We start from the raw sequence: 27159 nt of genomic DNA on the forward strand, positions 1-27159 counted from the left end.
TAGTAAAAATCTGGTTAATCCCTACATGCTCAGATAAATAGATGAATTGAAGTTGTTGACTGCTGACTACAACCAGCTACCTGGCTACTACCAGTTACCTGACTACAACCAGCTACCTGACTACTACCAGCTACCTGACTACTACCAGCTACCTGACAACTACCAGCTACCTGGCTACTACCAGTTACCTGAATACTACCAGCTACTTGACTACTACCAGTTACAGTGCCTTGCGAAAGTATTCGGCCCCCTTGAACTTTGCGACCTTTTGCCACATTTCAGGCTTCAAACATAAAGATATAAAACTGTATTTTTTTGTGAAGAATCAACAACAAGTGGGACACAATCTGGACTTTGTCTTGGCCATTCTAACACCTGGATATGTTTATTTTTGAACCATTCCATTGTAGATTTTGCTTTATGTTTTGGATCATTGTCTTGTTGGAAGACAAATCTCCGTCCCAGTCTCAGGTCTTTTGCAGACTCCATCAGGTTTTCTTCCAGAATGGTCCTGTATTTGGCTCCATCCATCTTCCCATCAATTTTATCCATCTTCCCTGTCCCTGCTGAAGAAAAGCAGGCCCAAACCATGATGCTGCCACCACCATGTTTGACAGTGGGGATGGTGTGTTCAGGGTGATGAGCTGTGTTGCTTTTACGCCAAACATAACGTTTTGCATTGTTGCCAAAAAGTTCAATTTTGGTTTCATCTGACCAGAGCACCTTCTTCCACATGTTTGGTGTGTCTCCCAGGTGGCTTGTGGCAAACTTTAAACAACACTTTTTATGGATATCTTTAAGAAATGGCTTTCTTCTTGCCACTCTTCCATAAAGGCCAGATTTGTGCAATATACGACTGATTGTTGTCCTATGGACAGAGTCTCCCACCTCAGCTGTAGATTTCTGCAGTTCGTCCAGAGTGATCATGGGCCTCTTGGCTGCATCTCTGATCAGTCTTCTCCTTGTATGAGCTGAAAGTTTAGAGGGACGGCCAGGTCTTGGTAGATTTGCAGTGGTCTGATACTCCTTCCATTTCAATATTATCGCTTGCACAGTGCTCCTTGGGATGTTTAAAGCTTGGGAAACATTTTTGTATCCAAATCCAGCTTTAAACTTCTTCACAACAGTATCTCGGACCTGCCTGGTGTGTTCCTTGTTCTTCATGATGCTCTCTGCGCTTTTAACGGACCTCTGAGACTATCACAGTGCAGGTGCATTTATACGGAGACTTGATTACACACAGGTGGATTGTATTTATCATCATTAGTCATTTAGGTCAACATTGGATCATTCAGAGATCCTCACTGAACTTCTGGAGAGAGTTTTGCTGCACTGAAAGTAAAGGGGCTGAATAATTTTGCACGCCCAATTTTTCCGTTTTTGATTTGTTAAAAAAGTTTGAAATATCCAATAAACGTCGTTCCACTTCATGATTGTGTCCCACTTGTTGTTGATTCTTCACTAAAAAATACAGTTTTATATCTTTATGTTTGAAGCCTGAAATGTGGCAAAAGGTCGCAAAGTTCAAGGGGGCCGAATACTTTCGCAAGGCACTGTACCTGACTACTACCAGTTACCTGACTACTATCAGCTACCTGGCTACTACCAGTCAGGTAACACACAGCTACCTATGGCTTCTACCATAGCTATGGCTTGGCTTCTAAGCTATGAAGCTAAGCTATAGCTAAGCTAGCTAAGCTATGGCTTCTATGGCTATGGCTTCTACCAGTTACCTGACTACTACCAGCTACCTGACAACTACCAGTTACCTGACTACTACCAGTTACCTGACAACTACCAGCTACCTGACTACTACCAGTTACCTGACTACTACCAGTTACCTGACTACTACCAGTTACCTGACAACTACCAGCTACCTGATTACTACCAGTTACCTGACTACTACCAGTTACCTGACTACTATCAGCTACCTGGCTACTACCAGTTACCTGGCTACTACCAGCTACCTGGCTTCTACCAGTTACCTGACTACTACCAGCTACCTGACAACTACCAGTTACCTGACTACTACCAGTTACCTGACTACTACCAGTTACCTGACAACTACCAGCTACCTGACTACCACCAGTTACCTGACTACTACCAGTTACCTGACTACTACCAGTTACCTGACAACTACCAGCTACCTGATTACTACCAGTTACCTGACTACTACCAGTTACCTGACTACTACCAGTTACCTGACAACTACCAGCTACCTGACAACTACCAGCTACCTGGCTACTACCAGTTACCTGACTACTACCAGCTACCTGACTACTACCAGCTACCTGACTACTACCAGTTACCTGACTACTACCAGCTACCTGACTACTACCAGCTACTTGGCACAGCAGGCTCCTCTGTACCTCCTTCCAGTGAAAAGATCAGTCAGTGGAATGAAGTGGATTTATTGGTCCAAATGGAATGTGTTTGTGTGGAAGGTCTTTATAGGTCAGAAGTGTATGGGTTAATAGCACAGCTGTCTTCCTGTCACACTGGGTAGGTCTTTTCTTTCCAAGGACCAGGAATATACTGTATCACTACAGAGAGATGTAGGACTATCGCTGCCTGGGCTTTGCTGTACTGAAATCTGGCACACTGTTTTTCTCATCTGTTCATTTGGTTGTGATTAATATCATATTTTCTGGTGTTTGAAGACCCCCTGTGTTGCTTTTAAACAGCTGTATGCCAGTCATGTCATGCCAGTGCCAGTTACTTCTACCAGGGCTTCTTTCCCCACTCAAGTGTGTTTCTCAATTTTCTCACTGTTTTTCATCGCTGTCTAATTTGGAAGCCAGGTGTTTTTGGGGAGGGGAGTAGATGGCTGCTGGGTAAACGTCTGTGGATGGAGTATGTTATGCAGACGTGTGTTCTGTTGGTGGAAAACAAGTTAGGCCTAATTAACACTGCATGTTAATAAGCAAGCGCCCAGGGGCTGTACGTGCGTGTGTGTGTGTTTCTGTGTCTGTCTCTGTGTGTGTGTTTCTGTGTCTGTCTGTCTGTCTGTCTGTCTCTGTGTGTGTGTTTCTGTGTCTGTCTGTCTCTGTGTGTGTGTTTCTGTGTCTGTCTGTCTGTCTGTCTGTCTGTCTGTCTGTCTGTCTGTCTGTCTGTCTGTCTGTCTGTCTGTCTGTCTGTCTGTCTGTCTGTCTGTCTGTCTGTCTGTCTGTCTGTCTGTCTGTCTGTCTGTCTGTCTGTCTCTGTGTGTGTGTTTCTGTGTCTGTCTGTCTCTGTGTGTGTGTTTCTGTGTCTGTCTGTCTGTCTGTCTGTCTGTCTGTCTGTCTGTCTGTCTGTCTGTCTGTCTGTCTGTCTCTGTGTGTGTGTTTCTGTGTCTGTCTGTCTGTCTCTGTGTGTGTCTCTCTCTCTCAATTCAATTTCAATTCAAGGGCTTTATTGGCATGGGAAACATGTGTTAACATTGCCAAAGCAAGTGAGGTAGACAACATACAAAGTGAATATATAAAGTGAAAAACAACAAAAATGAACAGTAAACATTACACATACAGAAGTTTCAAAACAGTAAAGACATTACAAATGTCATATTATATATATATACAGTGTTCTAGCAATGTACAAATGGCTAAAGGACACAAGATAAAATAAATAGCATAAATATGGGTTGTATTTACAATGGTGTTTGTTCTTCACTGGTTGCCCTTTTCTCGTCTCTCTCTCTCTCTCTCTCTCTGTGTGTGTCTCTACTCTCTCTCTCTCTCTCTCTCTCTCTCTCTCTCTCTGTGTCTCTCTCTCTCTCTCTCTCTCTCTCTCTCTCTCTCTCTCTCTGTGTCCTCTCTCTCTCTCTCTCTCTCTCTCTCTCTCTGTGTGTGTGTCTCTCTCTCTCTCTCTCTCTCTCTCTCTCTCTCTCTCTCTCTCTCTCTCTCTCTCTCTCTCTCTCTCTCTCTCTCTCTCTCTCTCTCTCTCTCTGTGTGTTTTGCAGCTGTATCTGATAACTGACATTACATACCATCTCTGTCCAGTGGTGTACTGACCTGTAAGACATCACATCTGTCTCTGTCCAGTGGTTGTACTGACCTGTAGACACCACATCTGTCTCTGTCCAGTGGTGTACTGACCTGTAGACATCACATCTGTCTCTGTCCAGTGGTGTACTGACCTGTAGACATCACATCTGTCTCTGTCCAGTGGTGTACTGACCTGTAGACACTACATCTGTCTCTGTCCAGTGGTGTACTGACCTGTAGACACTACATCTGTCTCTGTCCAGTGGTGTACTGACCTGTAGACATCACATCTGTCTCTGTCCAGTGGTGTACTGACCTGTAGACACTACATCTGTCTCTGTCCAGTGGTGTACTGACCTGTAGACACCACATCTGTCTCTGTCCAGTGGTGTACTGACCTGTAGACACTACATCTGTCTCTGTCCAGTGGTGTACTGACCTGTAGACACTACATCTGTCTCTGTCCAGTGGTGTACTGACCTGTAGACACCACATCTGTCTCTGTCCAGTGGTGTACTGACCTGTAGACACTACATCTGTCTCTGTCCAGTGGTGTACTGACCTGTAGACACCACATCTGTCTCTGTCCAGTGGTGTACTGACCTGTAGACACTACATCTGTCTCTGTACAGTGGTGTACTGACCTGTAGACACTACAATCTGTCTCTGTCCAGTGGTGTACTGACCTGTAGACACCACATCTGTCTCTGTACAGTGGTGTACTGACCTGTAGACACTACATCTGTCTCTGTACAGTGGTGTACTGACCTGTAGACACTACATCTGTCTCTGTCCAGTGGTGTACTGACCTGTAGACACCACATCTGTCTCTGTACAGTGGTGTACTGACCTGTAGACACCACATCTGTCTCTGTACAGTGGTGTACTGACCTGTAGACATCACATCTGTCTCTGTCCAGTGGTGTACTGACCTGTAGACACCACATATGTCTCTGTCCAGTGGTGTACTGACCTGTAGACACCAACACCTGTCTCTCTGTACAGTGGTGTACTGACCTGTAGACACTACATCTGTCTCTGTACAGTGGTGTACTGACCTGTAGACACTACATCTGTCTCTGTACAGTGGTGTACTGACCTGTTGACACTACATCTGTCTCTGTCCAGTGGTGTACTGACCTGTAGACACCACATCTGTCTGTACAGTGGTGTACTGACCTGTAGACACTACATCTGTCTCTGTACAGTGGTGTACTGACCTGTAGACACCACATCTGTCTCTGTACAGTGGTGTACTGACCTGTAGACACTACATCTGTCTCTGTACAGTGGTGTACTGACCTGTAGACACCACATCTGTCTCTGTACAGTGGTGTACTGACCTGTAGACACCACATCTGTCTCTGTACAGTGGTGTACTGACCTGTAGACACCACATCTATCTCTGTACAGTGGTGTACTGACCTGTAGACACTACATCTGTCTCTGTCCAGTGGTGTACTGACCTGTAGACACTACATCTGTCTCTGTCCAGTGGTGTACTGACCTGTAGACACTACATCTGTCTCTGTACAGTGGTGTACTGACCTGTAGACACCACATCTGTCTCTGTACAGTGGTGTACTGACCTGTAGACACTACATCTGTCTCTGTACAGTGGGTGTACTGACCTGTAGACACCACATCTGTCTCTGTACAGTGGTGTACTGACCTGTAGACCACCACATCTGTCTCTGTACAGTGGTGTACTGACCTGTAGACACCACATCTATCTCTGTACAGTGGTGTACTGACCTGTAGACACTACATCTGTCTCTGTCCAGTGGTGTACTGACCTGTAGACACTACATCTGTCTCTGTACAGTGGTGTACTGACCTGTAGACACTACATCTGTCTCTGTCCAGTGGTGTACTGACCTGTAGACACTACATCTGTCTCTGTCCAGTGGTGTACTGACCTGTAGACACCACATCTGTCTCTGTCCAGTGGTGTACTGACCTGTAGACATCACATCTGTCTCTGTACAGTGGTGTACTGACCTGTAGACACTACATCTGTCTCTGTACAGTGGTGTACTGACCTGTAGACACTACAGCTGTCTCTGTACAGTGGTGTACTGACCTGTAGACATCACATCTGTCTCTGTACAGTGGTGTACTGACCTGTAGACACCACATCTGTCTCTGTACAGTGGTGTACTGACCTGTAGACACTACATCTGTCTCTGTACAGTGGTGTACTGACCTGTAGACACCACATCTGTCTCTGTACAGTGGTGTACTGACCTGTAGACACCACATCTGTCTCTGTACAGTGGTGTACTGACCTGTAGACACCACATCTATCTCTGTACAGTGGTGTACTGACCTGTAGACCCTACATCTGTCTCTGTACAGTGGTCTACTGTATCCTACTTTGTTCATGGTTTTTAATGACAGTGTTTGGCAGGTTATTATCCACTTGCCTGTGAGGGTTGTTCTTGTTTCAACTTGCAGACTGTGTGTTTGAGCTCCTCAGCTCCTCATCTCTGAATCTATTAGCCTTTATTTTTTAACCCTAATTGTTGTAATGAATATCATTTATTTGCTATAATACGTCTTACTAATTCTGTTTTCAATGGCTTGTATTGATCCCGGCTCCGTCCGGCTCCAGGGGTAGTTTGGAGGCTGTAGGTGAATGATAATGTTTTGCAGACTGGTGATGTACATTGAAAGAGACATCAGGCAGGCCACGCCAGGGAAGGAGCTACAAAGCAGCAATGAATACCTGTCAAAATGTCTCCATCTGCTCATCCGTCACGTCGTGCTGCAGCTGCCAGCCATTCTGGGTAAATCAATCACAATAACACAAAAACCACAGCACTAAGAGGAGATGAGAGGAGAGGAGAGGAGGGGAGAGAGGAGGAGGAGGAGAGGAGGAGAGGAGAGGAGGAGAGGAGGAGGAGGAGAGGAGAGGAGAAGGGGGAGAAGAGGGGAGAGGAGAGGAGAGGGGAGAGGAGAGGAGAGGAGGGGAGATGAGGGGAGAGGAGAAGAGGGAAGAGAGGAGAGAGGAGGGGAGAGGAGAAGTGGGGAGAGGAGGTGAAGTGAAGTGGGGTTGAGGGGAACTTGCATCAATGGCTGGATGGAGCAAGCCAATTTGATTCTCCCTCTTTTTAATTACCTTTCTGATTGAATTTTAAATCACCCAGCCAGGTATTGACCTTTTCCTGACGTTTAATTTGTAAATCAGTGCTGCTAACATGGCACGTCTCCCATCAGGGCCGGAAGCCAGACCCAACCGGTTCAAACCGGTCCGGGCTCATTCTCCTCTAAGATCACTGGAAGGAGAGGAGAGGAGGAGAGGGTATGGGGACGGATTGGGAGATCACAGGGAGAGGAGGGGATGAGGAGAGGGGAAGGGGTGGGGTGGGGAGAGGAGACTGAAGGGGAGGAGAGGTGATGAAAGGGGAGGGCAAGTGAGGGGTGGGGAGAGAGAACCCTCTCTCTGTCCTCTGTAAATTACATGCTGTCTGTCTGTCACCTCTCTGCACTGTGTAGATGACATGCTGTCTGTCTGGCTGTCACCCCTCTCTCCTCTGTCCCCTGTACTGTGTAGATGACATGCTGTCTGTCTGTCACCCTTCTCTCCTCTGTCATCTGTACTGTGTAGATGACATGCTGTCTGTCACCCCTCTGTCCTCTGTACTGTGTAGATGACATGCTGTCTGTCACCTCTCTGTCCTCTGTACTGTGTAGATGACATGCTGTCTGTCACCCCTCTGTCCTCTGTACTGTGTAGATGACATGCTGTCTGTCACCTCTCTGTCCTCTGTACTGTGTAGATGACATGCTGTCTGTCACCCCTCTGTCCTCTGTACTGTGTAGATGACATGCTGTCTGTCACCCCTCTGTACTGTGTAGATGACATGCTGTCCGCGCTGGGCAGTATAGTGGGCAGGAAGCATCCCTCCACTGTTCAGGCCAAGCAGCTGAAACAGAGTGTACCTATGATGACTGTGGTGCTCCACCTCCTCACCTCTCAGGTAACCCTTCCTACTGTACTACAGTATGTCACAAACACTGTATTCTACCATATACCGTTATTGATGCACGGACCGGTTTGGGGTTTTACTTAAGCAGTAATGCACCTCAGGGGTTTGAGGGTATTTGGCAAATATACCACAGCTAAGGACTGTTCTTATACACGACGCATCGCGGAGTACAGCCTGGACACAGCCCTTAGCCGTGGTATATTGGCCATATACCACAAACCCCTGGGGTACTTTATTGCTATTATAAACTGGTTACCAACAGAATTAGAGCTGTAAAAAGACATGTTTTGTCATACCTGTGGTATACGGTCTGATATACAGGGTAGCCTAGTGGTTAGAGCGTTGGACTAGTAACCGAAAGGTTTCATGTTTAAATCCCCGAGCTGACAAGGTACAAATCTGTCTTTCTGCCCCTGAACAAGGCAGTTAACCCACTGTTCCCAGGCCGTCATTGAAAATAAGAATTTGTTCTTAACTGACTTGCCTGGTTAAATAAAGGTAAAAAATAAAAATAAAAATATAAATATATATATATATATACAGTGCCTTGCAAAATTATTCGGCCCCCTTGAACTTTGCGACCTTTTGCCACATTTCAGGCTTCAAACATAAAGATATAAAACTGTATTTTTTTGTGAAGAATCAACAACAAGTGGGACACAATCATGAAGTGGAACGACATTTATTGGATATTTCAAACTTTTTTAACAAATCAAAAACTGAAAAATTGGGCGTGCAAAATTATTCAGCCCCTTTACTTTCAGTGCAGCAAACTCTCTCCAGAAGTTCAGTGAGGATCTCTGAATGATCCAATGTTGATCTAAATGACTAATGATGATAAATACAATCCACCTGTGTGTAATCAAGTCTCCGTATAAATGCACCTGCACTGTGATAGTCTCAGAGGTCCGTTAAAAGCGCAGAGAGCATCATGAAGAACAAGGAACACGCCAGGCAGGTCCGAGATACTGTTGTGAAGAAGTTTAAAGCCGGATTTGGATACAAAAAGATTTCCCAAGCTTTAAACATCCCAAGGAGCACTGTGCAAGCGATAATATTGAAATGGAAGGAGTATCAGACCACTGCAAATCTACCAAGACCTGGCCGTCCCTCTAAACTTTCAGCTCATACAAGGAGAAGACTGATCAGAGAAGCAGCCAAGAGGCCCATGATCACTCTGGATGAACTGCAGAGATCTACAGCTGAGGTGGGAGACTCTGTCCATAGGACAACAATCAGTCGTATATTGCACAAATCTGGCCTTTATGGAAGAGTGACAAGAAGAAAGCCATTTCTTAAAGATATCCATAAAAAGTGTTGTTTAAAGTTTGCCACAAGCCACCTGGGAGACACACCAAACATGTGGAAGAAGGTGCTCTGGTCAGATGAAACCAAAATTGAACTTTTTGGCAACAATGCAAAACGTTATGTTTGGCGTAAAAGCAACACAGCTCATCACCCTGAACACACCATCCCCACTGTCAAACATGGTGGTGGCAGCATCATGGTTTGGGCCTGCTTTTCTTCAGCAGGGACAGGGAAGATGGTTAAAAATGATGGGAAGATGGATGGAGCCAAATACAGGACCATTCTGGAAGAAAACCTGATGGAGTCTGCAAAAGACCTGAGACTGGGACGGAGATTTGTCTTCCAACAAGACAATGATCCAAAACATAAAGCAAAATCTACAATGGAATGGTTCAAAAATAAACATATCCAGGTGTTAGCCAAGTCAATGGCCAAGTCAAAGTCCAGACCTGAATCCAATCGAGAATCTGTGGAAAGAACTGAAAACTGCTGTTCACAAATGCTCTCCATCCAACCTCACTGAGCTCGAGCTGTTTTGCAAGGAGGAATGGGAAAAAATGTCAATCTCTCGATGTGCAAAACTGATAGAGACATACCCCAAGCGACTTACAGCTGTAATCGCAGCAAAAGGTGGCGCTACAAAGTATTAACTTAAGGGGGCTGAAGTTTGAAATATCCAATAAATGTCGTTCCACTTCATGATTGTGTCCCACTTGTTGTTGATTCTTCACAAAAAAATACAGTTTTATATCTTTATGTTTGAAGCCTGAAATGTGGCAAAAGGTCGCAAAGTTCAAGGGGGCCGAATACTTTCGCAAGGCACTGTATATATACCATGGCTGTCAGCCAATCGGCATTCAGGGCTCGAACCACCAGGTTTATAATTGAACTTATGTAACTGTATTTGAATGTTTGGTTTGTTAAATGTGATACGCCGTGTGTAACATCCATTTTTATAGTTTACTTCGCTGTTTGAGTCATCTCTCTCTCCATGCAGCTTTCCACACAGACCTAGCCCCGCCCATGTCACTTAAGGAGCGCATTTGTTTTTCCTCGACCAAGTGTTCAGTCTGCATGGTCAATGCAGCACATGCAACAATGTTGATGACAATGACGCTGTTTTCACCTTGCTTCTTATTATAAATCTACTAGTGTTTTATAATTACACTATTATTTTGTTTCTTATATCTGCAAACAGCTAGTTTGTATTATGTTAGCCTCTAATCCTAATCGCTCTTTAGCTGGCTAGCTAGTTAATAAATGTACTGGATCAGAGCAAACGTATTTAGCTGTACTTCCTGATAATACCAGTGATGGTTTAGACCTAAATCAGCATGTTGTCTAAATCAGAGGAATACGCGAAGCAAGAATATGTGTAATGCTCCGGGTGTCGTGGGTGTGGAGTCAAATGCAGGAGACAGAGAGTTCAATGCTGTGCGTCTTTTAATAGCACCAACGCACCACAGGGTGCTCACAAAAGTTACGTTCCCAAACACAGGGAATCAAAATGTACAATGGAACAAATCACGACCAGGCACAAACACGTACCTCTATAACAGAGCCGAAGGTTACATTGAAATAATCCCGCACAACAACCAGGCGGGCCAGCTGTCTAATAAAGACAAACTAATTAACCATACACAGGTGCTACCACTAAACATACAAGGAGGGGGAGGAAAAACAATCAGTGGCAGCTAATAGGCCGGTGACGACGACCGCCGAGCGCCACCCGCCCGGGAAGGGGAAACACCCTCGGTCGGACTCGTGGCAATATGTTAGCTACATGATGTAGCTAAGAGAAAACATTAAATGTAGCCAAAGATGATATTGTCCCTTAGGAAACACTTATCAACACTTTGGTTCCTACCCTGTCACAATAACTCCTCCATGGCACTTCCGTTCATTGTCACGTCAAACAACACTGTATTATTATATTCTGGCTCTATAATTAGAATAATCATGATATTTCCATGATTCCAACGGTTCACCCAACCTTTTTGCTCTAACTTGCAAGCCAAATCACAATTGGAACGTTTGGTTAAAAATAAGGCCTAGATTGTTTGCCCATATTGTTCAGCCCTACAGTACGTGGCAGTGTGGAAATGATCTCAAATGAGCCCAGGAAATGTAGAAATGGATGAAAATGCTGAATAAAACAATTAGAAGGGAGAATTGAAATCACAAAACAGCACTCCCTTCAGCTCCCCCCCTTCTGAACCAACACTTTCATCTCCAGATGAATGCACTAACTGTAAGTCACTCTGGATAAGTGCTTCTGCCAATTGACTCAAATGTAAAAATGTTCAAATAAAGCACTTCTATTATTCGAAACCATAAAATACATTCATACCGTCCAATTTTTTTAAATTACCATGATATTATATTTTAGTCATAGCGCCCATCCCTACTGTGTGTGTGTGTGTACAGATCAAGTACGGTACATGCATGTGCGTGATTGTGAAATGAGATCACTTGTTTAATAAGATGGAACCTCAGTCAGTTAGAATGGATTCACAAGCTAATGGATCAGGAGAGGTCAGGATCTCTGACACTATTGAATAATGCCCAATTGGCTGTTTGAACATCTTATAGCATCTCTCCATCATAAAACATACAGCACACTGCCTAGAGGCTTCAACTGATGCTTATTGATACATTTCTGAAACCCTTCTGCTCATTTGTGTCCACTCCTACCACCTAGAGCCAATGAATCAGGGGGTTAGCTTTAAGAGCTGTGAGTCTCTCTCCTCATCCAAACCAACAGAGATCTTAATCAACTTTATCACAAGCAGAATAGAGCAGGGAACTGTGCCAGAGACCACGGCTCTTCTGAGCACTGCCGCAGCTAATTGGATTAGAATGCTGCAGTCGAACAGTCACACACACACACACACACACACACACACACACACACACACACACACACACACACACACATCAAGTACTGTGTGCAGTGAGCGTCAATAACCTTGATACGTAATTGAAGTTGCTTGGTTTTAACACACAGTATCTGAGCTCTTTGGAGTGTTGAAACTAATGTGGTTGTTTACCACTATGCTTCTGGTTCACTTGGATACCTGTCGGCTGGCCAACACTGAGAGGGTGTCAAATAAACCTGGTTAACAAGGAGAAGGTGAAATATTCACACCCCACCTACTGTACATCTGACGTCAAAGTGTGTTTTCTATGTTACTGTGGCAAAACAGATTTAGATGATCAAAATCGTAGCTGATGCACTATTTAAGTTAACATTTAGGCTAAACTTTGAATCATCTTTTCCAAAGCGATGATTACTAATACATAATATACCCAGAGATGGCACATAAACGACTAGAAAATGCATTAAAGGTTGTTATTTTCATCCCACTCTGCCTCACAGACAGATTATTGTCAGTTGCCAATAGACATGGTGGGGAAATTGGATTTAGTGATGACTGTCTCAATTGAGCAGAAATGATTAATATGACTAAATCCTAGCGAGAGAGATGCTTGTCAACAAGCAGCCTGCTGGATGAAACCATGCAGTGATTAAATATCGCTCCTCCATTTCCCTGCCATTCTTCATGGAGACTAGACAACACCACCACAGTGTTGAGCCGTCTCATTAGAAAAGTAATAACTTGTCACTCTCATAGACCCCCCCCCCCCCCCACTGCCATTTAACAAGGTAAAGCATTTAGTAGTCTGTTAAATGGGGTTACTGTGCTATTTATCTGTGATGTGACAGATAGCTGTCCCTAATAGCGGTGGTCCTTGCCATGCGTGTGTAATAACATGATGATATTAAAACCAACTGTAGCTGGGCTCTGATGTGAGTCTGGTCTTACTGATGGTATTAAAACTAACTAGCTGGGCTCTGATGTGAGTCTGGTCTTACTGATGGTATTAAAACCAACTGTAGCTGGGCTCTGATGTGAGTCTGGTCTTACTGATGGTATTAAAACTAACTGTAGCTGGGCTCTGATGTGAGTCTGGTCTTACTGATGGTATTAAAACTAACTGTAGCTGGGCTCTGATGTGAGTCTGGTCTTACTGATGGTATTAAAACTAACTGTAGCTGGGCTCTGATGTGAGTCTGGTCTTACTGATGGTATTAAAACTAACTGTAGCTGGGCTCTGATGTGAGTCTGGTCTTACTGATGGTATTACAACCAACTGTAGCTGGGCTCTGATGTGAGTCTGGTCTTACTGATGGTATTACAACTAACTGTAGCTGGGCTCTGATGTGAGTCTGGTCTTACTGATGGTATTAAAACTAACTAGCTGGGCTCTGATGTGAGTCTGGTCTTACTGATGGTATTAAAACCAACTGTAGCTGGGCTCTGATGTGAGTCTGGTCTTACTGATGGTATTAAAACTAACTAGCTGGGCTCTGATGTGAGTCTGGTCTTACTGATGGTATTAAAACTAACTAGCTGGGCTCTGATGTGAGTCTGGTCTTACTGATGGTATTAAAACCAACTGTAGCTGGGCTCTGATGTGAGTCTGGTCTTACTGATGGTATTAAAACCAACTGTAGCTGGGCTCTGATGTGAGTCTGGTCTTACTGATGGTATTAAAACCAACTGTAGCTGGGCTCTGATGTGAGTCTGGTCTTACTGATGGTATTAAAACCAACTGTAGCTGGGCTCTGATGTGAGTCTGGTCTTACTGATGGTATTAAAACCAACTGTAGCTGGGCTCTGATGTGAGTCAGGACTGATGCTCTGGTTTACATCTATGTGTCATAAACTTTACTACACTTTACTACACTTTACTACAGGCCACGTCTGCCCCGGAGCTCTTTAACAATACATGTGTGGAGCAGTCCTTTAATGTTGTTTGGAGTGTTTGTTTTAGTGGATGCACTCTCTCTCGTGTGTGTGTGTGTGTGTGTGTGTGTGTGTGTGTGTGTGTGTGTGTGTGTGTGTGTGTGTGTGTGTGTGTGTGTGTGTGTGTGTGTGTGTGTGTGTGTGTGTGTGTGTGTGTGTGTGTGCACTGCTGGACCTGGTGAGAAAGAGAAAACGATGCTCTACTGTGGGCTGACAGCTCAGTGGGGCTTTACGAAGCCTCTGCTTACAGGAGCAGAGAAAGTTGGCAGGGAATTAAGAGTTAGAGAGGAGAGACTGAGAGGCTGAGGTCAGAGAGAGAGAGAACTTACTGTAGCACAGTGTAATATCTATCTCCCTTCCCCCCCCCCCCCCCCCCCCCTCTCTCTCTCTCTCTCTCTCTCTCTCTCCCTCTCTCTCTCTCTCTCTCTCTCTCTCTCTCTCTCTCTCTCTCTCTCTCTCTCTCTCTCTCTCTCTCTCTCTATCTACCTCTCTCTCTCTCTCTGTCTCTCTCTCTGTCTCTCTCTGTTTTTTAGATATTCCGGCCACAGGTTGTGACTGAGGAGTTTCTCTTCAAATTTGGAGCACTGCTGGTAAGTCATTGAGACAGTGATGTGTAGTGGTATTGTCCCATGGCCTTCTACACCCCTTATTTCTGATGTTCTTCCAGAGTCACATAACATCTATTGATGCCAGTGAGACCAGTTTGGGCAGTGCAATAGGTGAGTGAATGTCAGCTTGCTTTATGACTGGTTATTAGTAATACAGGTTTCATCTGGACAACTGGCCCATAAAGCCCAGACTGTAGGTGTAACCTGCTGCTTGATTCCCAGGACAAGCAGGTTCAGAGGAGCTGATCAGGAACACTCTGTCAGCTGTGGAGGCCATCACCCAGCACCCAGCCCTGCTGACGCCCCATCACTGTCCTGTGAGTAGGGTCCTAGTCCCTAACCTCTTATCCCCTAGCCCCTCAGCCCCTAGTCCCTAACCCCCTAGGTCCTAGCCCCTAGTCCCTAACCTCCTAGTCCCTGGCCCCTTAGCCCCTAACCCCCTAGTTCCTAACCTCTTAGCCCCTAACCCCTTAGACCCCTAGTCCCTGGCCCCTTAGCCTCAAACCCTTAGCACCTAACCTCTTAGCCCCTAGTCCCTTAGCCCCTAAACCCCTGGCCCCTTAGCCCCAAACCCTTAGCACCTAACCTCTTAGCCCCTAGTCCCTAACCCTTTAGCCCCTAACCACCTGGCCCCTTAGCCCCAAACCCTTAGCACCTAACCCCTTAGACCCTAGTCCCTAACCTCTTAGCCCATAACCCCTTAGACCCCTAGTCCCTGGCCCCTTAGCCTCAAACCCTTAGCACCTAACCTCTTAGCCCCTAGTCCCTTAGCCCCTAAACCCCTGGCCCCTTAGCCCCAAACCCTTAGCACCTAACCTCTTAGCCCCTAGTCCCTAACCCTTTAGCCCCTAACCCCCTGGCCCCTTAGCCCCAAACCCTTAGCACCTAACCCCTTAGACCCTAGTCCCTAACCTCTTAGCCCATAACCCCTTAGCCCCTAGCCCTAACCCTTTAGCCCCTAACCCCCTGGCCCCTTAGCCCCAAACCCTTAGCACCTAACCTCTTAGCCTCTAACCCCTTAGCCCCTAACCCCTTAGACCCTAGTCCCTAACCTCTTAGCCCATAACCCCTTAGCCCCTAGCCCTAACCCCTTAGCCCCTAACCCCCCTGGCCCCTTAGCCCCAAACCCTTAGCACCTAACCTCTTAGCCCCTAGTCCCTAACCCCTTAGCCCCTAACCCCCCTGGCCCATTAGCCCCAAACCCTTAGCACCTAACCTCTTAGCCCCTAGTCCCTAACCCCTTAGCCCCTAACCCCCCTGGCCCCTTAGCCCCAACCCCTTAGCCCCTAACCTCTTAGCCCCTAACCTCTTAGCCACTAGCCTCTTAGCCTCTTAGCCACTAGCCTCTTAGCCCCTATCCCCCAACTCCTTCGCTCCTAACCCCTTAGCCCCTAGTCCCTAACCTCTTAGCCCCTATCCCCCAACTCCTTCTCTCCTAACCCCTTAGCCCCTAGTCCCTAACCTCTAGCCCTAACGCCCTAGCACAACAGTCTCTTTTCGCCCTCTAGGCTTTATTAACGCCCCATCACTGTACTGTGAGTCTGGCCCTGTGGTCTGCAAGGAGCCTGCAGTAACAGCGGCTCCCTAAGCCCTAGGCACTACAGCCTGAAGCAACACTGGCCTCGTCCAGAAACAACCCTTGACCCCTAAGCCCTAGGCACTACAGGCTGCAGCAACACTGGCCTCGTCCAGAAACAACCCTTGACCCCTAAGCCCTAGGCACTACAGCCTGCAGCAACACTGGCCTCGTCCAGAAACAACCCTTGACCCCTAAGCCCTAGGCACTACAGCCTGCAGCAACACTGGCCTCGTCCAGAAACAACCCTTGACCCCTAAGCCCTAGGCACTACATCCTGCAGCAACACTGGCCTCGTCCAGAAACAACCCTTGACCCCTAAGCCCTAGGCACTACATCCTGCAGCAACACTGGCCTCGTCCAGAAACAACCCTTGACCCCTAATCCCTAGGCACTACAGCCTGCAGCAACACTGGCCTCATCCAGAAACAACCCTTGACCCCTAAGCCCTAGGCACTACAGCCTGCAGCAACACTGGCCTCGTCCAGAAACAACCCTTGACCCCTAAGCCCTAGGCACTACAGGCTGCAGCAACACTGGCCTCGTCCAGAAACAACCCTTGACCCCTAATCCCTAGGCACTACAGCCTGCAGCAACACTGGCCTCGTCCAGAAACAACCCTTGACCCCTAATCCACTCAGATGTCCACTCAGATCTACATAAGTGTCGAGGGGCTAAGGACTAGTTGTTAGGGGTTGTCTACCAGCCCTGTACTTACCTCCCCAACACAGGGCCCTGGCATGGGGGGTTGACTTGGAGGAGTCATGTATGGGGTTGGAGAGAGACTGTCAGGCCAGCAGACCATCAGTTGTGCTGTCTCAGAGGAGCTCCAGCAGAGTGCAGCTGGGCCTTGGTCTGGTCTGAGGAGACTGTGGAATTAATATCGACCTACAGGAAGGAGCTGGGCCGGGCACGGGCTGAGTCCTAAATGGAGCACTATTCCCTATATACTATTGGCCATGGTCAAACTTAGTGCACTATAAAGGGGATAGGGTGCCATTTGGGACGCAGACAGGAAGTAATGAGTTGAAGAGGCTAGATGGTCCTGTGAAGAAGAAGAACAGCTCCTCTCATACTGAGTAACATGAGAAGAAACTTGAATTACATGTCTGACACTAGTCATTAGATTCCGCTGAACGTTGTCTGTCAGCGGTGGGATTTTGGGAAGGGAGCGGTACACACACACACACACACACATGCATGAGTACACACACAGTTTAATGTTTCCTTTTGTTCCCGAGTGGCGCAGTGGTCTAAGGCACTGCATCTCAGTGCAAGAGGCGTCACTACAGTCCCTGGTTCGAATCCAGGCTGTATCACATCCGGCTGGGATTTGGAGTCCCATAGGGTGGCGCACAATTGTCCCAGCGTCGTGAGGGTTTGGCCGGGGTAGGGAGTCAGTGTAAATAAGAATTTGTTCTTTACTGACTTGCCTAGTTAAATAAAGGTTAAGTAAATTGTTGGAACAAGCTCTATGCAGAGGTGAAACACAGCAATATCGGATCTAGTCATCTGTTTTTAGTTCTATCTATTTATACTCTTGACTGGCTGTTGCCTGATAGAAAAGCCTCTTCTGAGTCAGACAGACAGTTAAAAACCCTTTGCAAGGTGGAGTGAGAATATGTGCTGAATATAATGGGAAGTAGGAGACAGCAGAGCACAACAGTCTCTTTTGATGGATATATTCTAATAAACAACAAAGGTGCTCAATGGATCCATCCCAAATGGCACCCCAAACCCCTTATACAGTAGTGCACTGCTTTTGTCCAGGGCGCATAGAGCTCTGGTCGAGGGTAGTGCACTATAAGGGAATTAGGCTGCCATTTGGGACACATGCATCAAGACACAGTATATTCTTTATACCCACCTCAGGCTTCTTATTCTAATGTTGTCTCCTGTTTAGATTACATCCTCGTTGAGACTAGAACAGAGCGTTTACTGTTGTTTCTATGGAAATCGTCCTCATCATAATAGACTAGAACAGAGCGTTTACTGTTGTTTCTATGGAAATCGTCCTCATCATAATAGACTAGAACAGAACAGAGCGTTTACTGTTGTTTCTATGGAAATCGTCCCCATCATAATAGACTAGAACAGAGCGTTTACTGTTGTTTCTATGGAAATCGCCCTCATCATAATAGACTAGAACAGAGCGTTTACTGTTGTTTCTATGGAAATCGTCCTCATCATAATAGGGATGGATCCAATTGTTCTAATAAAAAGCGCTCACATCAGGTGTTTATGATGGAAGGACAGGAGCAACATCATATTCACATAGAGATTGGGAGTGCTCACACAAGTGCTCATTTCATTGCTCCTCGCTTTACTAGACGACATGTTTAAAAGAAAAGACATAATTTATACATTTGCATGTGATGAATAAATGACTTGTTGGTGATGTATAACAGGAGTCAAATGGAAATACTGTCTTATATTAGGTTTATGTGTTGTTTATTTGATGTTTGTTTCTTTTATTTGTTGTTTTATTTTATGTTTGTTGTTTATTTTATGTATAAATATATATTTGATCTCTTCAAGGTTGTTGATTGCATTCTTCCTCCACTGACTTCTCTTGCCTTCAGTAAAAATGGTAAGGAAACGTCTGGGTCATGTGCTCTCCATGCTTAACATCTAAGTACATAGATAGGCAGTCAGGAACGTGCCCATTCTGCAATGTTCCCTATCTAGCATGGCACACAGCAAGGCCCTTGGTCTAAAGTTAACCACATTTGCATGTGCTTGGTATTGTAGTAAATGTTTTGATTTGTATGTAAGGTAACTATCAGCTCTCTCACTGCAGAGGGTCTGCATGGATCAATAATGCTGTGTGTGTGTTACATGCTCTGTTTTGTGTTGTAGTGGAGTGGCGTATCGTCAGCTTGCGTGTTCTGTCAGAGATCACACTGCTGCTGCTGAGCCAAGAGGCCGTGGAGGAGGGAGAGGGGAGAGAGAGAGAGTGCAACTCTTCAACTGGCAGACTACTGACTCTCATTACAGAAGCCCTTCTTCCACAGTGAGTATGCTCTCTCCTGCATCTCTCTATCTCTCTCTCCTCTACCCTCTCTATCACTCTGCTCTTCTCTACATTTTCCCTCTCTCCTCCCCCCTCTTATCTCCCCTACCCTCTCTCCCTGCTCTCTCTCTCCGCTCTCCCCTATCCTCTCCCCTCTCTCTTATCTCCGCTACACTTTCTTTCATCTCTCCTCACCTCTCCCCCCTCTCTCTCTGCTCTCCTTTACCCCTCTCTCTCTCTATCTCTCTCTGCTCTCCTTTACCCCTCTCTCTCTATCTCTCTCTGCTCTCCTTTACCCCTCTCTCTATCTCTCTCTGCTCTCCTTTACCCCTCTCTCTCCTCTCCTCTACCCTCTCTCTCTCTACCCTCTCTCTCTACCCTCTCTCTCTACCTTCTCTCCTCTCTCTCTACTCTCCTCTACCCTCTCTCCTCTCTCTACTCTCCTCTACCCTCTCCTCTCTCTATCTACTCTCCTCTACCCTCTCTCTCTGCTCTCCTTTACCTCTCTCTCTCTCTCTCTCTCTGCTCTGCTCTCCTCTACCCTCTCTCTCTACTCCCCTCTACCTTCTCTCCTCTCTCTCTTTCTACTCTCCTCTACCCTCTCTCCTCTCTCTACTCTCCTCTACCCTCTCTCCTCTCTCTATCTACTCTCCTCTACCCTCTCTCTCTGCTCTCCTTTACCTCTCTCTCTCTCTCTCTCTCTCTCTCTGCTCTGCTCTCCTCTACCCTCTCTCTCTACTCCCCTCTACCTTCTCTCCTCTCTCTCTTTCTACTCTCCTCTACCCTCTCTCCTCTCTCTACTCTCCTCTACCCTCTCTCTCTACTCTCCTCTACCTTCTCTCCTCTCTCTCTCTCTACTCTCCTCTACCCTCTCTCTCTACTCTCCTCTACCTTCTCTCCTCTCTCTCTCTCTACTCTCCTCTACCTTCTCTCCTCTCTCTCTCTCTACTCTCCTCTACCCTATCCCTTTGTGCCTACCCTCTCTCTCCCTTCAGCTGCTTCTGCAGACTTCTCAACTTTAGTTCATTTAAAAGTTCTGATGACATGGATGAATTAATGACCAGAAACTGAGAGCCAGTCCAGCTCCACTGTTCATCTGGGCCTGGGTGTGTGGAGTGCAGTCAAAGTAGTGAACCTTCTTGTTTTGTTAACTTTATTTGACCAGTTCCCTAGTGTTAGAAATAAACGTTTCAAATAAACGTTTTAGATTTATTGAATTTATTGATGTTTTTTTCATTAGTCATTTAGATTTATTGAATTCAATATTTAAGCCAGTCCTCATAGGCCAGTTCTCTGCAGAGGATTTCTGGATAGTTAGTAAAACATCTATACACCGATCAACAAGCTGTTGAACTAACTAGACCCTAAACCTATCTGTAGGGGACTACCCTAATAGCTATCCATATAAAGTGTGACTGATGTCTCTCCTATGTTGTGCAGGTATGAATCTCTCCTGTTGGAGCCAGACCCAATCCCAGTCTACGCTCTCAAGCTGCTGGTGGCCCTCACAGAACACAGCAGCCCCGTCAACAGGTAAAACCTTCTAAACCAGCCTCCTGAGTGGCGCAGCGGTCTATGTCACTGCTTCGCAGTGCTTGAGGTGTCATTACAGACCCTGGTTCGATCCCAGGCTGTGGCACAGCTGACTGTGACCGGGAGACCCATGAGGCGGCGCATTATTGGCCCAGTGTCGTCCGGGTTAAGGGAAGGGTTTGGCCGGCCCGGGATTTCATTGTCACATCGCGTTCTAGCGATTCCTTGACTTTGAGCACCAGCTGGACGGTGTTTCCTCCGAAACATTGGTGCGACTGGCTTCCGGGTTAAGCGAGCAGTGTGTCAAGAAGCAGTGCGGCTTGGCAGGGTCGTGTTTCGGGGGACGCACAGCTTTCTAGGGGAGTTGCAGCGATGGGACAAGACTGGAACTACCAATTTGATATCGCGATATTGGAGAGAACAAGGGGTCAAATAAAATAAATAACTTCTAAACCAGGGATCATCAACTAGATTCAGCCGTGGGCCGTTTTGTTTCTGGAGGATGGTCTGGAGGATGGTCTGGAGGATGGTCTGGAGGATGGTCGGGGGTCCAGAACATAATTACTATTCATTTGTAGACTGCAAACTGACCACAAGAAGCACAGATATAATATTAAACTAAACATAATCATTTCAAACCTTGTTTACATTTGTATATAATCACGTCTCTCTACTATGTGTGGGAATACTTGGGAACAGATTTCACAATGAAAATGACTTGGAGCTGATTTCCAGGTGTTTTTACAGTCTTTTATGTCCAACCATGGAAAATATATATATATATTTTGTGCTCAGAACATTTTAGTTGCCAAATAAAAGCATTCGGTTTAGAACCCTGTTCTAAACCATCTCCAGATAGACAGACTAGGACTCTAACCAACACAATGTCATCTTGATGAAAACCAGAGAGTCTAACCAACACAATGTCATCTTGATGAAAACCAGAGAGTCTAACCAACACAGTGTCATCTTGATGAAAACCAGAGAGTCTAACCAACACAGTGTCATCTTGATGAAAACCAGAGAGTCTAACCAACACAATGTCATCTTGATGAAAACCAGAGAGTCTAACCAACACAATGTCATCTTGATGAAAACCAGAGAGTCTAACCAACACAGTGTCATCTTGATGAAAACCAGAGAGTCTAACCAACACAATGTCATCTTGATGAAAACCAGAGAGTCTAACCAACACAGTGTCATCTTGATGAAAACCAGAGAGTCTAACCAACACAGTGTCATCTTGATGAAAACCAGAGAGTCTAACCAACACAATGTCATCTTGATGAAAACCAGAGAGTCTATCCAACACAGTGTCATCTTGATGAAAACCAGAGAGTCTAACCAACACAGTGTCATCTTGATGAAAACCAGAGAGTCTAACCAACACAGTGTCATCTTGATGAAAACGAGAGAGTCTAACCAACACAGTGTCATCTTGATGAAAACGAGAGAGTCTAACCAACACAGTGTCATCTTGATGAAAACCAGAGAGTCTAACCAACAGTGTCATCTTGATGAAAACCAGAGAGTCTATCCAACACAATGTCATCTTGATGAAAACCAGAGAGTCTAACCAACACAGTGGCATCTTGATGAAAACCAGAGAGTCTAACCAACACAATGTCATCTTGATGAAAACCAGAGAGTCTAACCAACACAACGTCATCTTGATGAAAACCAGAGAGTCTAACCAACACAGTGTCATCTTGATGAAAACCAGAGAGTCTAACCAACACAGTGTCATCTTGATGAAAACCAAGAGTCTAACCAACACAATGTCATCTTGATGAAAACCAGAGAGTCTAACCAACACAACGTCATCTGGATGAAAACCAGAGAGTCTAACCAACACAATGTCATCTTGATGAAAACCAGAGAGTCTAACCAACACAATGTCATCTTGATGAAAACCAGAGAGTCTAACCAACACAATGTCATCTTGATGAAAACCAGAGAGTCTAACCAATACAACGTCATCTTGATGAAAACCAGAGAGTCTAACCAACACAGTGTCATCTTGATGAAAACCAGAGAGTCTAACCAACACAACGTCATCTTGATGAAAACCAGAGAGTCTAACCAACACAGTGTCATCTTGATGAAAACCAGAGAGTCTAACCAACACAGTGTCATCTTGATGAAAGCCAGAGAGTCTAACCAACACAGTGTCATCTTGATGAAAACCAGAGAGTCTAACCAACACAATGTCATCTTGATGAAAACCAGAGAGTCTAGCCAACACAGTGTCATCTTGATGAAAACCAGAGAGTCTAACCAACACAGTGTCATCTTGATGAAAACCAAGAGTCTAACCAACACAACGTCATCTTGATGAAAACCAAGAGTCTAACCAACACAATGTCATCTTGATGAAAACCAGAGAGTCTAACCAACACAACGTCATCTTGATGAAAACCAGAGAGTCTAACCAACACAATGTCATCTTGATGAAAACCAGAGAGTCTAACCAACACAGTGTCATCTTGATGAAAACCAAGAGTCTAACCAACACAATGTCATCTTGATGAAAACCAGAGAGTCTAACCAACACAACGTCATCTGGATGAAAACCAGAGAGTCTAACCAACACAATGTCATCTTGATGAAAACCAGAGAGTCTAACCAACACAATGTCATCTTGATGAAAACCAGAGAGTCTAACCAACATAATGTCATCTTGATGAAAACCAGAGTCTAACCAACACAGTGTCATCTTGATGAAAACCAGAGAGTCTAACCAACACAGTGTCATCTTGATGAAAACCAGAGTCTAACCAACACAATGTCAAAATGATTTAATGATTGAGAAGCTGCTTTATTCCGCATTTGTTATTATCTACCCAGAGTTTATGGAGGTGAGTTGCTATGGCATCTGTTAATATCTTACCCAGAGTTTATGGAGGTGAGCTGCGATGGGGTTGCTATGGCATCTGTTATTATCTACCTACAGTTTATGGAGGTGAGTTGCGATGGGGTTGCTATGGCATCTGTTATTATCTACCCAGAGTTTATGGAGGTGAGCTGCGATGGGGTTGCTATGGCATCTGTTATTATCTACCCAGAGTTTATGGAGGTGAGTTGCGATGGGGTTGCTATGGCATCTGTTATTATCTACCCAGAGTTTATGGAGGTGAGCTGCGATGGGGTTGCTATGGCATCTGTTATTATCTACCCAGAGTTTATGGAGGTGAGCTGCGATGGGGTTGCTATGGCATCTGTTATTATCTACCTACAGTTTATGGAGGTGAGTTGCGATGGGGTTGCTATGGCATCTGTTATTATCTACCCAGAGTTTATGGAGGTGAGTTGCGATGGGGTTGCTATGGCATCTGTTATTATCTACCCAGAGTTTATGGAGGTGAGTTGCGGTGGAGTTGCTATGGCATCTGTTAATATCTACCCAGAGTTTATGGAGGTGAGTTGCTATGGCATCTGTTAATATCTACCCAGAGTTTATGGAGGTGAGTTGCTATGGCATCTGTTATTGTCTACCTAGAGTTTATGGAGGTGAGTTGCGATGGGGTTGCTATGGCATCTGTTATTATCTACCCAGAGTTTATGGAGGTGAGTTGCTATGGCATCTGTTATTATCTTCCCAAAGTTTATGGAGGTGAGTTGCGATGGGGTTGCTATGGCATCTGTTATTATCTACCCAGAGTTTATGGAGGTGAGTTGCTATGGCATCTGTTATTATCTACCCAGAGTTTATGGAGGTGAGTTGCGATGGAGTTGCTATGGCATCTGTTATTGTCTACCCAGAGTTTATGGAGGTGAGTTGCGGTGGAGTTGCTATGGCATCTGTTATTATCTACCCAGAGTTTATGGAGGTGAGTTGCGATGGAGTTATTATCTACCCAGAGTTTATGGAGGTGAGTTGCGATGGAGTTGCTATGGTATCTGTTATTATCTACCCAGAGTTTATGGAGGTGAGTTGCGATGGAGTTGCTATGGCATCTGTTATTGTCTACCCAGAGTTTATGGAGGTGAGTTGCGGTGGAGTTGCTATGGCATCTGTTATTATCTACCCAGAGTTTATGGAGGTGAGTTGCGATGGAGTTGCTATGGCATCTGTTATTGTCTACCCAGAGTTTATGGAGGTGAGTTGCGGTGGAGTTATTATCTACCCAGAGTTTATGGAGGTGAGTTGCGATGGAGTTGCTATGGTATCTGTCATTATCTACCCAGAGTTTATGGAGGTGAGTTGCGATGGAGTTGCTATGGCATCTGTTATTGTCTACCTAGAGTTTATGGAGGTGAGTTGCTATGGCATCTGTTATTGTCTACCTAGAGTTTATCGAGGTGAGTTGCTATGGCATCTGTTATTGTCTACCCAGAGTTTATGGAGGTGAGTTGCGATGGGGTTGCTATGGCATCTGTTAATATCTTACCCAGAGTTTATGGAGGTGAGTTGCTATGGCATCTGTTAATATCTTACCCAGAGTTTATGGAGGTGAGTTGCGATGGGGTTGCTATGGCATCTGTTATTATCTACCTACAGTTTATGGAGGTGAGTTGCGATGGGGTTGCTATGGCATCTGTTATTGTCTACCCAGAGTTTATGGAGGTGAGTTGCTATGGCATCTGTTATTATCTACCTACAGTTTATGGAGGTGAGTTGCGATGGGGTTGCTATGGCATCTGTTATTGTCTACCCAGAGTTTATGGAGGTGAGTTGCGATGGAGTTGCTATGGCATCTGTTATTGTCTACCCAGAGTTTATGGAGGTGAGTTGCGATGGGGTTGCTATGGCATCTGTTATTATCTACCCAGAGTTTATGGAGGTGAGTTGCTATGGCATCTGTTATTATCTACCCAGAGTTTATGGAGGTGAGTTGCTATGGCATCTGTTAATATCTTACCCAGAGTTTATGGAGGTGAGTTGCGATGGGGTTGCTATGGCATCTGTTATTATCTACCTACAGTTTATGGAGGTGAGTTGCGATGGGGTTGCTATGGCATCTGTTATTGTCTATCCAGAGTTTATGGAGGTGAGTTGCTATGGCATCTGTTATTATCTACCTACAGTTTATGGAGGTGAGTTGCGATGGGGTTGCTATGGCATCTGTTATTGTCTACCCAGAGTTTATGGAGGTGAGTTGCGATGGAGTTGCTATGGCATCTGTTATTGTCTACCCAGAGTTTATGGAGGTGAGTTGCGATGGGGTTGCTATGGCATCTGTTATTATCTACCCAGAGTTTATGGAGGTGAGTTGCTATGGCATCTGTTATTATCTACCCAGAGTTTATGGAGGTGAGTTGCGATGGGGTTGCTATGGCATCTGTTATTATCTACCCAGAGTTTATGGAGGTGAGTTGCGATGGGGTTGCTATGGCATCTGTTATTATCTACCCAGAGTTTATGGAGGTAAGTTGCGATGGGGATGCTATGGCATTTGTTATTATCTACCCAGAGTTTATGGAGGTGAGTTGCGATGGGGTTGCTATGGCATCTGTTATTATCTACCCAGAGTTTATGGAGGTGAGTTGCGATGGGGTTGCTATAGCATCTGTTGTACACAACGCAACCTGAAGAGACAACACAGCATCTTGATTAACACTTGCATTTTTTTTCTGGTGTTGAATATTAAGTTCAGAAATTATCTCTGGGGGTTAAGAAATTATCAAATAAAAAAAGTGAATTGATCTCTCTCTTCTGTCTTTCTCTTTCTGTCTCTCTCCTCTCTCTCTCTCTGTCTCTCTCTCTCTCAATTCAATTTCAATTTAAGGGGCCTTATTTGCATGGGAAACATATGTTTACATTGCCAAAGCAATTGAAATAGATAATAAACAAAAGTGAAATAAACAATAAAACCTTGTGGCAACAGGTCACACATCTTGCTGTTGTGATGGCACGCTGTGGTACATTAAGTAGGTAAAAAGTCTCTCTCTCCTTCCCTCCCTTGAAGCTGTAAACCATAAGCTGGTTTTGGACACATCAGATCATTCATGTTATTATTACTACCAGACAAAACAAAATCACTAAGTCAATAATTGTTTGTTTATCAGCAGCCTAATACATAGTTTAATATGCTTGACCTTTTCGCAGCATCAGCATGTTGAGGGGTGTTCCAGAGTTGTGGCCTCATGTAGGGAGCAGTGTGGAGCTCAGGCCCAACACTGCACTGTTTCCCTAATAACACACTGTAGATCCCCCTCCTCCCTCTGTAGCTGCCTGCCTGCAGGGCACAAACTCACAGTGCATGGCACATTTAGAATTCAGCTCACACCATGTTTCCTTGGCTTGCCAGGGCCGTTCCACCCCCTCCTCCGTTCAGTTATCTGAATCATAGGGGAAAGTAGAGCATAAATAAGTGCAAACTTAAACTCATTTTAGAGAAATACTCACGTAGAGA

The 27159-nt window shown here is 45.3% G+C and overlaps 1 protein-coding gene across 2 annotated transcripts in view; it reads left to right on the plus strand.

The window, feature by feature from the left end:
* ulk4 (unc-51 like kinase 4) overlaps nt 1–27159 on the plus strand; it is a 156996-nt gene that overhangs the window by 42453 nt on the left and 87384 nt on the right. For both annotated transcript variants that reach the window (XM_031812240.1, XM_031812241.1), the window contains exons 23-30: nt 6618–6751; nt 7824–7945; nt 14607–14663; nt 14741–14792; nt 14904–14998; nt 18796–18847; nt 19117–19270; nt 20711–20803. In XM_031812240.1, coding sequence (XP_031668100.1) covers nt 6618–6751; nt 7824–7945; nt 14607–14663; nt 14741–14792; nt 14904–14998; nt 18796–18847; nt 19117–19270; nt 20711–20803 — 759 coding nt within the window. The remainder of the gene's footprint in view (nt 1–6617; nt 6752–7823; nt 7946–14606; nt 14664–14740; nt 14793–14903; nt 14999–18795; nt 18848–19116; nt 19271–20710; nt 20804–27159) is intronic.

Source organism: Oncorhynchus kisutch, unplaced genomic scaffold (genome assembly GCF_002021735.2).
Source record: "Oncorhynchus kisutch isolate 150728-3 unplaced genomic scaffold, Okis_V2 Okis02a-Okis13b_hom, whole genome shotgun sequence".
Taxonomy (NCBI): Eukaryota; Metazoa; Chordata; class Actinopteri; order Salmoniformes; family Salmonidae; genus Oncorhynchus; species Oncorhynchus kisutch.